Source organism: Indicator indicator, chromosome 1 (assembly GCF_027791375.1).
Source record: "Indicator indicator isolate 239-I01 chromosome 1, UM_Iind_1.1, whole genome shotgun sequence".
In the NCBI taxonomy this organism is placed as follows: Eukaryota; Metazoa; Chordata; class Aves; order Piciformes; family Indicatoridae; genus Indicator; species Indicator indicator.
Window position 1 is genome coordinate 24,277,817 of NC_072010.1, and position 13,768 is coordinate 24,291,584.

Below are 13,768 nucleotides of genomic sequence, written 5' to 3' on the forward strand. Positions count from 1 at the left end.
GCTGTGGTACTGCATATCCTTTAACTGACCGGAAGAAATTTACCCAGTTGTGGAATGGAATAAATGAAAATACATGCTGAGGGGGTGAGGGAATAAAATACCCTGCAGATAGAATTAAGTGCGAGCCCCAGAGGAAGAGCAAAGGACAAAAATCTCATGCTGTGTTTTTGTTGTTGTTGAGCTTTTTTTTTTTTTTAATGAGCTTACCTACCATGAACGGAAGAAGTGGATCTGCGGAGACTTCATTTCCTCCTCTGACCCCTCGTTTACATCACTAACTGGTGACAGTCACATCTACATACATAGTACCTGCCACTTCAGCTGCTCAGAATTATAGAAGCCTCTTTGTATGCAGCAGACATGGCTAGCCAGCAGGATTCAGGCTTCTTTGAAATCAGTATCAAATATTTACTGAAATCCTGGAGCAATAGTGAGTAGCAGAAGAGTAATCTTTTCATATTACGCATTGCTTGGTAAATAAGTAGGCTAACCTAAAGGATAAAATCTTATATTTCTGTATGTTTGTGTTATATGAACCAAATAATTTTTGCTTTTATCAGCTCTAAAAATCAAAATGTCAGAGATTTAAATAGGTTTCATTAACTGCAAAAGCTGTAATGAGATTATACTAGATTTGCTTGATTGAATTCTGAAATTAGTCTGCTTTCTGGCTGTCTCTAACAGTACATTGCAAGAAGTGCATTCCAAACAGCATTTCCTGCCTAGATATTTATTTGATTTGTTCAGGCTTTATCTAAATATTTTTGAAAACGCTGTTTAATAACAAGGGTGTGGCATTGCTCTAAAGTTGCTTTTTATTGATTGTGCACTGAGGACAAAAATATAAGATTATACTTCAGGTCTGAAAGTCGTTATTTTAATGTGATGAAAAGCAAAACAGTAGTTGCTTATAGCTGCACTTCCCACCCTCTGTGCTTAATTTCAGAATCTTATGCAATATTTCCATCTAGAAAGAATCCATCTGTTTATCTCATCTAGGCTGGGTTTTGCAGAATGTAAACAAACAGCATTTCAGTCTTGCAAGGTCTTTCATAATTGCTGTTCCTGATTTTCATTGCTCTTTAAATCAGGTGATCTTCAGATTTTTACCAATATTCCATAATTAAGACTTCTGAATAAAATTTAGTGTTTGCAAATATATTCAGACTAGGTAAGGCCATGATATAACTTTGGCAGAAATTTGCTTTTTAAATTTAAAATACGTGAACAGGATATTCCTTTTCTATAGAACCTTTTATTAATAGTGCTGAATACCCATAATTAACTGTTTTTTATGAGATAGGATACAATATCTCTGGAAAAATCCAACTTGGCTACATTGTTAGTAAGATTCTGGTCATCTCACTATCCAATTTAATCATTCCTGCATAAAATACTAATATTTTAAAATTCTATGGTATAAAATGTTGCAAAATCTGCTTAATACAAGGCATATATCTGTATACCTGCAAAGAAGTAAAAGTAACACTGTATTAGATGTGTGACATGCAAGACTTATCTTCATTAGAAGATATCCATAGAAACTGTATTTTTCCAGGTGATTTGTAACCTCAGTAACACTGTAGTTTGAATCTGTTTATCTTCCACAAGTGTGAGGCCACCATGGAATAATACTGTGACCTAAACAGCACTGCTTATCTGCCCTCCTTCCAAAATACTTAGTGCATATTCTTTCAAATCAGTGATCCCACAGGAACTGAAAGAGAATGTTATGATTTGGTTATGTTTTTGGGCTAATGCTAATCAAATACCAAGAACATAAGTCTGTATTGTGACAACACATTTTTTATGACAGTCTGAATTCACAGAATCATAGAATATCACAGTTTATGGCAGAAGAAAAGCAACTCAATTTATGGTGCAGAAATCCAATCAATTCTGACATTGGTTTTGTGATATATTACAGTAAGACTGTGATATATTTGTGATATATAACTTTAAGACTAAGTAAAACTAGCACTTAAGAATACAAAAATTACAACCTTATGCAATTAAGTATAACACTTTCCCCCCCTTCTTCTTCCTCTGCATAGAACTGTGTTGAAAGTATTTCAAAACAACTAGGATGTTTCTAGTCTGCAATTAGAAGACCTTAAATGGAATAGTATATAAATAATTGGTAATTCTGATATTCTTTTAGCTGACTGACACACTTTCAGCTGTATTTCAATAAACAGTAATATATATCCAGATATCCAGGTTGCTTTAAACTTGCTGCCATTTATTTACTTTTTTTTGGCTTTCAGTCTGAAAAGCTGTGTTCATAATCTGTACATAACCTTTCTAGCTGAAAAACAATTTGATAAGAAGACAGTAGGGAGTTCAAAAAGATTTTAGCTCTGCTATGTGATGGGTGGAGCAGAAGAAAATACTTCCCCCGCTTGAGAAACTACTGGGAAGCCTGCAGATGCATGCACAAGAACATGTTTTTCAGAAAATAGGTGCTGTGTCTGCATACCCAAGAGCAGAAGTCAGCTATAAATTATGACAGGGCATTCACCTAGTAGAAAGAGATCTAACATGGTATTTTAAAAGAAAAATAGGTTTGGGTCCTACAGCATGGTTATAGTGTAGAGGTGCTGTCCATGTATGTTTCTGTAAACTGTCACTTCAAAACAGTAGCTGTAAATAACATTTATCCTTCCTTATAGTCCCACCTAAACCATTTCTTTCTATTGATTTGTGTCTTGGCTTACACAGAGCATTAACGTTTTCTAATAGATTTCCAACTGTGTCTGTTGCCCACACCATGAAATATACTCAGTTATTCTACCTGGGATGACAATTTTCTTTAAATTTGCTATCAGCAAACTAGCATTCTTGACATGCCAGGCAGGATTTCAGCTCACTGTCACACAGCACTTGCAGAAACATTCACCTAGCATGCTGTTTGGATTTTCATGTTCTACAGCCAGCTAAGGAGGCAGGTAGTTCATGGGCACTGGAATGGATTCATTTTAGGTATCTGTTAACTACTGCAGTCACAATGAAACAGTCAGTGGTATATTTTCAGTGAGCATGCACTCTTGTTCCTTGGGGACAAAAAAGCCAGTCTGGCCTTTGAATCATCCCACCAAACTGTGAGACCTCAAAATACTCCTTTGTACAGCTCTCAAAACAGACTTTTGCTCTGTATATGTCAATAAGATACCATGCACGTCATGTAGTTCTGGAAAATATTTCTGTGACATGTAGGAGATAGGATCAGAATTGGGATTCTGTGGTTGGAAAATAAGAATAATCTTCTTTTCTTTTTTTTAAACTTTTTTGTGTCCTGATGTTTTCTTAAATATTCAGGACTTTTTTAAATCAACGCTGCATTAGTCAAGCTGCATTAATAATTTGCATTACGTTTTAAAAAGTAATTAATTTTTAAAGAGCCATGCTTACTCAAGGTGAGTGGTGCTCACTTGGCCCAGTGAGGTTATAAGGTAATAAGATGACAAGAATAAAATAGGGCTCACCAAAAGCAGGATGGTAAAGGGTCTTTTACTCAGATATGTTATAGGAATATTACAAAATACTTTTTGTAAAGAAATACTTGTAATTTATTCAAAGAATAACATACAAATCCAAATGTTAAGAATATTAATGTGGTCTTTCTCTCTTTAGACTTTTACCTTTTAAATTAATCAGATAATTAGATTTCTTTTAAATTTATTCTTCAAATTAGTATTTTTTTTACATCTGAATGGAAGCTTAAAAAACAAGCTACAGTAGGTTGGAGTACTATCAGTATAAACTGCAGGAAATTCTATAACACTTTTTTTTTTGGGGGGGGGAGTTTATAGATCAGATCAAGCAATTCAGTTTATAGGAGGAAAGAATGTGAATGGCACAGGTAGATGGCTCACTTGTGCTCTCACAAGTCGTTTCTTATGTTGGTTGGCAGAAATTGCATTTCCTTGTCTCCCAGTTTCTAGAGATGAATTTTAAGGTCTTTTTGTGCAAGGAAATGAGAGCCTGCATTTTGCATAGTGCACGTTTTGTTTGCACTGCTCATAGAATGGAGTTATCTTCAAGGCCTTATTTTAATGATTGCTAAACTTGTTTAACTATCTCTGAATGACAAGTTGTTTTTTCTGACTTGCATTGAATTCAGACTTGGAATAAGCCTTTTTTTAGTATTAGGACTTAAGATCTCTTTCACATGGCTCATACTTCTATGTCTTCTTCCACAGTAGCCACCATCCACATCAAAATCCTCACATCATCATCCTTTTCACCTTTGTGCTGTACAAAGCCCATTGATAAACCCTGCTACTACACACCTTTTTCTTTGTCTTTGCTCCTGTAGCAGTGGCTGGCGAAAGCCTCTTGGTGTTTACTAGTGGTGATAGCATCAGCGACATCTTAATCCTGGGAGCACACAGGCACCCACATCAGCTATTACTTGTATTGCTCAAATACAGCAGCATTCCACAGCAGTCCCAGAAGGACCTCTGGCTCCTCCACAGCTTGCTGGTCATGTACCGGCCTGACCACAGTACTAGCATCAAAACAACTTAAGTTGTCAGAAGAGCATTCAGCATCAGAAAAACTTCTCAATGGCCAATGTGAAGCCTGACAGGTAGTTGGCTGCCAAGTGGTCAGCAATATTCTGTTCTGCTTTTGAAGATATGTTTCTACAATGTCAGGAATAGAAATTAATGTAGGACATTTAGTCCTTCAGAAAATGAAGGTAATACATTTAACAATGAAATTCATCCTTTTTACAGAGGATATTCATGAAGGCCTGTGTCCATGACCAAGAGAAAGGGAATGCCATAGTCAGTTTCTTAGGCAGAAGTCTGCATTATGTCTAAATTCTGTGGTGCACTAGGAAGATATTCTAGTCAGATTTTATTCTGCAGGAAGATGACAGATGGTAACAGCCATTTTGCAGAGGGGCACACTCCAGTCATAGGATCCCACCAAGTCTCAAGTGATGGCTACCAGGTCACCGTTTTCCAGCTGCACAGTACTCCCCAGCTCCTGTTGATTGCCCATGCTGCATGCATTTGTTTAGAGGCACCTCAGTTGGGCTGTTGGTTGCATCATTTTCTTAGTGGAGCTCCCCTTGATTCCCTTGAGGTATCTCATGGGAGTTTCCTTGCTGGCTTCTACTGCCTCAAGAGCCCCCAACTCACCTCTGCTGGATTTTGACTGTGCTGCAGTGTCCCCAGCATGTCCGGTCAAGACAGTCCATGCTAGCACCGCTTCCTTCTAAACATTGTGAGTTGATCCTCTGTCACAGGCAAAGACAAACCTGTTTAAGCTGAAAACACAAAGCACACCATGTGACTGTAGCAAGATACCAATGATGGAGAGAAGCTCCTTCATATTTCTCAGTGCTCAGTTAAACAGATTCACTGAGCAAGAAGAACGCCTCTTGCTCTGACATTTCTATTCTTGCAGACCCAAAGCAACCTGATTCAGGAAGCTGAAGTGCTGCAAACTCACCCTGCAGGGAAAGGACTGACTAGCCTGAAGCTAGTGCGTGGCTGGCAGCTGTGGAATGGTTAGGGACATGTGGCTGCAGGAAGCTGGAGAGCAGGCTGGCACTGATGGGCAGCTACAGCCTGGGCTGGGGCTGTGCTTGGACCTGCTCCTCTTGCTTGCTACTGAGGTCTTACCCTAATACACCTGCAGAAAGCTGGTCACTTCCACAGCCTCCACCTTTATGGAGCCCTGGAGGCAAAGATTAGTATCTGCTCAGGCCTCCCATGTGACTCTGCCCTTGACATTAATTGAATTAATTGATATTAATTCAAACGGTCTTGCTACTTGAAGGAAATTGGTTGCTCTATCCATTGAGCCTGAAATTAGACTGCTTAGTGTATTTTTCAGCTCTTAAGCAGTCTGTGATTGTGATCAGAAAAGTAACTTGCTTGATAGCAGTGACTTACCTTCCAGTACAATTTTCTTTATATTTGTCTGCAGTTCTGATCCTCTTCACCACACAGCTGGGTTTTAAACCAGAGTGTTGTAGCTCTTTGTGCTCTAGCAGTACCCGTTTTAGAACTTGTATTTTGATATGGTTCTTCTTAAAAGTAAGGGAAAGTGGAATTTTTATGACTTTAGGGACCTCAGAACTCTTTTTAAAAAGGACTTTTGTTTATTTTTATGACCTTCCAAACTGTTTCTTCCATATCGGGAGGGAGAAAAGGATGAGAGACTTAGAGATGCTTTATTCCGAAATTCAGTTTGTTTACAGAATGAGTTTGCTTGTCGTTAGGAAGTTTGAATTATTGTAGTAAAAGTCTACAAATAGAGTGAATGCAATCTTAGTACATAAATTTTTGTGGTAAAACATCAATCCTAATCTCAAAATATAAGATAGTCTGGAAACTAGGCATAAATTAGGCATAGGGCATCACTGGTAGATATTCCATAAAGATTCCAATAATTTTACTTGTGGTAAAACTAAACCAATTCTGTTATACTATTATTAACCACTTCTAGTGATTAATTTGCAATATCTTTGGTTTTATCAAATTATAGTCAGTTTGGGGTTTTTTTTCCTGTATAGCTAGTTAATCTCCAAAAGGATCAGGGAAAGCACTAGCAGTTCTTGTTGTTTCCTCTATGCATGTAAAATACCATTGAATAAGCTGTAGTATCTTTCATTTTTATATGTATGTACAAATATAAAAATTACAAATATGCATAAAGGAATATATGTAACTGTAAGGGAAGTGACAATATATAGGTTACCATATAAGTATACCAGATATGTAGGTTACAATATATAGGTTCTCATGTGAAAATGTACAGTAATGTTCAAAGTTTAGTAATGGAGGATAGAAGCCAAATTGCTATTTAACATTCCTTTTGTATTTTATTTACTTTTGATGGACTCATTTCATTAATAGTTTAAACTCTCTTCTCTATACTGACTTGTGAACAGCAGGAAGCAGGCTCTACACCTCTGGAATTATGATTGCATGTGCTCGTCGAGGTTTATTTTCTGCGTTCATTCCTGAGTTTCTGATCAGTCAGTAAGTGCTCTGACACTTGCTTGAGTTGGTAGCCCTAGAGACTGCATTCTTGTGTGTGTCAAACCCACAATGGGCACACATGGCATTATAGTAGCTGTGCCTGGGAGGGCCAGTCAGTATCTTCTAAACACAAGAATGGGACACCTCAATACTCAGGGAGACAGACATATGAGTAGACTGGCTTGGCTTGTCAGGGACCTCATGGCAGAGCTTCAGTGCAGGAGGGAGCATATTGGAGGTCGAAGCACACCACAAAGGATGAATTTAGTAACATTGCCTGGGCATGCAGAGATGGTGCTTGGAAATCCAAGGCTCAGCCGAAGTTGGGAATTACAGGGAATATCAAAGGTCACAAGAAGCATGTATCTTGCTTCATTAGCAGTCAAAGGCTGAACAAGGAGAATGTGGACCCATTGCGGAATGGGCAGGGGATTTAGCAACAGTAGACTGAGATACTGAGTGCCATCTTTGACTCAGTCTTCACCAGCAACATCTTTCTGGCCTCTGTCTGCCAGGTGATGGAGTGCTCCTCGATATGCCACTTTAAGGAAGAAGGGTAAAACTTGTGCAAGTCCAGAGTTCAGGAGCACACTCTTCCTCACAGGAACTTCACAGAGGAACTGAGAAGCCTGACAATTCCATACATATTTATGATCTTTTATATATTGCAAATTATAGTCACATTAAAAACAGAGGGATGGCAGAGCTATCCACAGCAGACAGCTGAACTTGCTAAAACAAGTGGCTGACTGAAGCACATCTGAGAAACACTGGCTTCCTAGTTTGCACTCAGACAAGTAGCATTGGTTTCACTGAGCTGTCAAATGCTGCTTGCTTCTTCCTCTGCATGAAATAGAGATCACCAATATAGAGAGACCACTAAGAGTAGTGATGTTTGTGCATAATACCAAGGTCACTGATGCAACTGGTATTATCAAGAAATTCAACTCTATAACATCCCAGAAGGGAGATTTTGGGGTGCTTTTCAGACCATTGCTTTGAAGAGAAATCTGAGTTTTGTTTTGTAAATACTGTGGGCTCACTGTAGTGACACATATCACTCATCTCCGGGGGAATGTGTTGCTGATAAAAAAGTTTATTTTAGGTGATTGGAGCCTTAGCAGAGCAGTTTCACACGTTAAAAAAGGGGGATCCCTTCAAGAGACACACTGTACAATCTTTACCCTGCCTATTTTCTGTGCTTGCAAGAAATTCGCTGTCAGCAAATGTATCACTAGTGCATACAAGTGGAAAGACTACTGTGGTTTTGGTTAGTCAGTGAAGGGGGCCAGGAATCATGGTTTGTATGCAGCCAAAATGTGAAGATATTAGATGCATTTGTGTTTTCCAATCAAAAGAATGTAACAGATCTTAATTATTATTGTTCTTGATTTTATTTATAATTGTGAAGTTGCAGATGGCAACCAGTAGTACCTGGTTCAGCAGGAAAGTCTACCAAAGGTAGACATTTTTTCCCTAATCTTTAGCTATCTAGCTCTTCTCCTCTCTGTAATTTCAAAGAGTCTCAAGGTGCATGTGGAGAAAATTCAACTTCAAAGTATGGCAATGTACCAATGTGTTTGTTTTTATATTGAGTCCCTTGAATAACTTTTGTTGAACAGAATATAGACAATTGTCTTTTTTACTGCATTTCTGGTGTTTATGAATGTCTTTAAATGTCTGGATCAATTTGCCTGTTAAATCAGAAGGATATCTTTGTAGAGTTCTAGCCAAAGATCTTCCTTAATTGTACAGTGAGTTTCTGCATATACTCTCACTAATATTTTGTTGTGTCTTTTCAGAGTTATGTTTATTCTGTATGTATTAACAGAACTATCAAGTGTTGAAAGTAGTCTGAGGTACCTGACATCAGGTTTTGCAAGTTGCCCCTTTGTAACTGGAATTATTTTTAGTTTGCTTTCCAGTGGAAGCAAAGCTTACGTCTGCCTGCCTATTTTGAACATGTTGACTAAATTCAGAACAATTCAGGGAAGGGTAGAGTTCTTAAAGATACCAGAATTTCTACACAATTTGTAGAACAAGGCTATTAGGAAGTGAAGAGGGACATACACCTGATGAAAAATGGCAGCATAAGCTTCCTGTGTTCTTAGACATAAGAAAATCCATCCTCTGACAGCCTTTGTAAATACCCCAGCTGCAACAAGCTTCAGTCACATCTTCAAGAGGACTGCACAGGAGACTCATAGTGTTGCTTATTTTAAAGTATGTTTACAGTATGCAAATTGACATTCATTAGTTCAGATGCAGGCAGACTGTTGCTGGAAATATCTTGCTTCAAATCGTCTACACAATGATAATATTCATACAGTGCTTCCCATCTGGGAGATTTACAGACTTAGATTCTTTTAGCACTATGGAAGTCATATTCTTTTATTGCTGTTACTGGGAAAACTAGAACAGAGATATTAACTTAAGAAACACAAGACTGCACATGAAACCTCTGTTAGAGCTGGACACGAAACCCTGTGTTCTATCCTTTTACTGGAAGAACCCTCCTTCCTTCACATTCTTGGTAGCCAAAGGACAAATTGTGAATCATGACTCAACTAGTTATTATTTCTAATGAGAATTTTAATTGGCAGTAAGTAGTAACATTAAAATGGAAGTGTCCTTGGATTATTTTAAATTTTACAGGGTATATCTTTATTGCTACTGATGCCTTCTTTGCAGGCATGTGTTTGGAACAAATAGCCTCACCCTGACCCTGTATCTGAACCAAAGCTAGGTGGTTACTTTGATTTTAGTTCTGTTACTCATCAGCAGGAAAATGTGGCAGAGCCATGCATGTATTCTTCACTGGGATGAGTGCTTGATCAAAAGTACTCTTCAGGAAGCAAAAGTTGGAAAGTACTGCTTTTGGAATAAAAAAAGTAACATGGGTTCGTAGTAAATTAAGCAACGTCTTGGCCTGTCCATAGTGAATCTTTAACATTTATGCCACGATGAATGGGGGACTTGAGAATCTCCCATATGAAGAGAGACTGAGATTCTTGGAGCTATTTAGTCTTGAGAAGAGAAGACTGAAAGTGGATCTCATCAGTGTGTATAAATATCTGAGGGATGGGTGTCAAGTGGATGGGGCCAGGCTCTTTTTGGTGGTTCAGAGTAATAAGACAAGGAACAACAGGTTCAAACTTGAACATAGAAGATTTCACCTCAACATGAGGAGGAACTTCCTTACACTGAGGGTGACAGAGCACTGGAACAGGCTGCCCAGGGAGGTTGTGGAGTCTCCTTCTCTGGAGATTTTCAAAACCCACCTGGATACATTCCTGTGCGGACTTCCCTAAGTGATCCTGCTTTGGCAGGGGGGTTGGACCCAATGATCTTTTGCGGTACCTTCTGGCCTCTGATATGCTGTGATACTGTGATGTCATGAAATAGAAGATGGAAATATTTTTGAAGGGAAAGTGAAATTTAAAACTTTTATTGTTTTTACTCATTTGTGTGTCTTGTATTCAAGCAGTAAGGGACAGGGCAGGTAAAAGTGAGTGTTACAGGGAGCTGCAGATTCTTACGGCAAGTGAAATAAATCACTGAAATTATTTTGCTGAGCTTTTAAAAACTAAATTCTTAGTATAGACTGGTTGAATTTTATAGAATTACAGGAGAAAAGAAAAAAAAAGGATATTTGTTAATGAATATGTTTGTATATCATGCTGTGCCTACTTCTTTGTGTAAAACCCCTCTTTACTGTTGCCAACAATTTTTCCTGAGTTCCACAGTTTGGCTAAAGCAGTTCTAAACTTAACGTCCCTGAAGGTGTATTTTGCAATTTTCTGCAGAAATGGTTCTGCCCTCTCTAAGATAAGAAAGTGCAAAAGCATTGTTGTTTGTTAGTGTTAAAAATTCTCCTGAAGAGGACGTTGGACCTGGGTGGGAAAAGCGAGGACAGATAGTTAATTCAGAATCAAAGCCCAGCGAAGAGCCAGCAGGAATGAAGGGGGAAGAGGTGAGGGAGTCATTGTGGGGGAGGAATCAGAAATGGAGGGACTGATACTTCCTGGACAGTAGGAGTGGAAATGAAGAGTGACTGGTGGGAGGTGGGAGCATGGCAGGGACTGCAAAAGGGTCGGTGAAGGGGCAGGGGCAGGAGGAGGGATAGCACAAGGATGAGAAGGGTGGAAGGACAGGATGAGCAATGTTTGCCTGCAGGAGTCCTGACTGCCATCCTGCATCCTTGCTTTATAGCAGATCCCTCCAGCAAGGAGGACCCTTGCATTGCCTTAATGCTTGGGTTAGGTGACAGAAAGTGTTAAAAGTTATCAGGTGAGGAGAGCAGCAAGTGACTTGTGGGTGCTGTTAAGGTAAGTGGGTCAACAGTTGGTTCCTGTGGCATCAGATTTATCGTATGTCTGCTGTATTACCTCACCATTTTCACTTCTGAAAGCCTGAATCCAGTGAGGTAATGCTGCATGTAATGGAAAGCACACAGATCTACCAAAATACTCTTAAGAGATTATTATTTATTTATTAATACTTGTAATGCAGTAGCAGATAACTTCCTAACACATTTCTCCTCCAGTGCAGCAGTTAGTGTATAGGCTAATAATAAAAGCTTGTTTATCCTAGGATCTCCTAGGAGAGGATGTCAGACAGATCTGGGGGTTTTCACAGAATTCTCAGCTGAATGAAGAAACAGACCACATATTTGAGTGTCAGTGAATATTTAAGTGTCAGTCAGCATACTTTCAAGCATAATAGTTTTATGAGGCACTGCGAATAAAGTATCCTTGCTGATGGTTTGTTGTCACACTAGATTGAGATAAGCAGTTGGGTACTGCAGGGAGGGATTCTAGGTTTTATTTTATTTCATATCCTCATTAGGGATTTGGAGGAAAGTAAATAGCATGGTAATGGCATTTGTGGTCATTACATTAGAATATGTAAGTATTGGCAAAGAAAAAGTAGGGGGAAAAGAATAATCAAGTGAAATAGGGGTTTATTTAGAGTAAAAACCAGAAAATATACTACTATGGGAATCTGTAAATGTCTTTTGCGTTAGAGTTTATTTCTGGGACATGAAAAACAAGGCTGGCTACTTTTTTTAACTGTAGTGTAATGGCCAGCACTTCACTGGAAGGGGTAGCACAGAGTTGACTTGTCTTCTGCACCTGCAGAGAGAGAAGGTCCATGGACATGCATAGATACATCTGGGACAGCTCACTGCTCTATTTTGCCCAAGGTGGGGATCCCACAAATCAGTCTGCTACAGCAGAGCTCTGAGAATGGCAGTTAAAAGTAAGCATTTGTCATTTGTTTGATGATAAATAGTAGTCCTTCAAGGAGTAACACGGAAGCATCACAATACTGGCAACTTAGAGATTTGTCTGAATTTGTCATATGTTTATGATATTAATAGACACTTGGAATGGCTTTCTACCTAATATTAATACCATTCTTTCTAGTCTGTTATTACTTTCTACAATCATTTTCTTGGTACAAAAAAAGTTTCTGTTCCTGTAAAACAAATGAGATTGTTTCTACAAAGTTGCTACCACTGATTTTAATCAAGTATCTTTCTTGATTAATTACAAAGGATTGTATAGTACTAGTCAGATCCTCTCACACAGATAGCACATATTCCACACATTTGCCTACCAAACATCAACTTCATTGATGAAAAAAGCCTGCCTGCCTGCTATGTCATACATTTTAAAGACGGCATCATCATAGCATGACTTCTTGTTTTAAAGTTTTTCATTTTTATATTATTAAATCCAGAAATGGTATTTCAATTTGATATCATTTACATTTATTGTGTCAGTCATGTTTACCTACTTTATAGAAGCAGAGCTGGAAATACTTGGCTGGAAGGTTGACTGCTGTATATATTTGTGTGTGTTTGTGTGTGTAAATTCATTAAAAAATTTATCTTGCTATTTAATAAGGAAAGTTATCTTCAGTCATTAAACTTCTTATGACACAAACGGTCAATGTGATTAATGGCAATCTTTTTTGATATCTTTTTTGTGTGTGTTTTGAATCATACACATCATATGCATTGTGGATTCAAATTACAGCTATGGTTTTCCATAAACTGTACAAGAACCAGCACAGCATCGTGATGTTCTGATAAATATCTGTGCTGGTAATTTTAGTAATATGTACTGAGCAGCATTTTCAGAAAGCTGAGTGTTGTCCTAAGGCTTTTTCACTGAAAACAAGGGAATATTTAACTGTTTACTTGAGTGGAATTGGAGTTAGGCTGATTGCATGTGTGTTTTTTAAAAACCCACAAACTATATTTCAAAATTACTGTATTAATATATTCCACATAAAGTCTTAGGCTGTACTTTGTTAGGAAAAGATTTTATTTTTTTTTACAGAATCATAAAATCAAAATACAATATAAAGGTTTTTTAAAGCAGCACATAACACATTTTTTCATCTGTCCTTATGGTTGATGTAATTTCCTCTATTGTAGCTCACGACTATGACATCATCTTCTTATGCAGTATTCTGAAGTACTGCATAAAAGATTACTCTATAGATTTGACCATTTCAGAATGCTTACCCAGCTTTATCTTTATGGATATATTTTAAACCAGTTCATGAATTATGTGACATTTATGGTAGGGTTAGCTGCCCTGGCTTGCTCATTTGGTTGGTTCTGCCTGTGCTCTTCTGTCAGTGAAGGCAAAGTAATTCAGAATAACTTGTGTCTACTGAGTAGCTAAGGTGGCCAAGAGCATACAGATGTCAGTATGTAAATCAGGAATTAGAAGCCAGAGTGTGTACCTTAC

General features: G+C 38.1%; 1 protein-coding gene across 2 annotated transcripts in view; it reads left to right on the forward strand.

Moving 5' to 3' along the window:
- Positions 1 to 360: 360 nt before the first annotated feature.
- FRY (FRY microtubule binding protein) overlaps positions 361 to 13,768 on the forward strand; it is a 169,718-nt gene continuing 156,310 nt past the window's right edge. For both annotated transcript variants that reach the window (XM_054388340.1, XM_054388332.1), the window contains exon 1: positions 361 to 430. In XM_054388340.1, coding sequence (XP_054244315.1) covers positions 361 to 430 — 70 coding nt within the window. The remainder of the gene's footprint in view (positions 431 to 13,768) is intronic.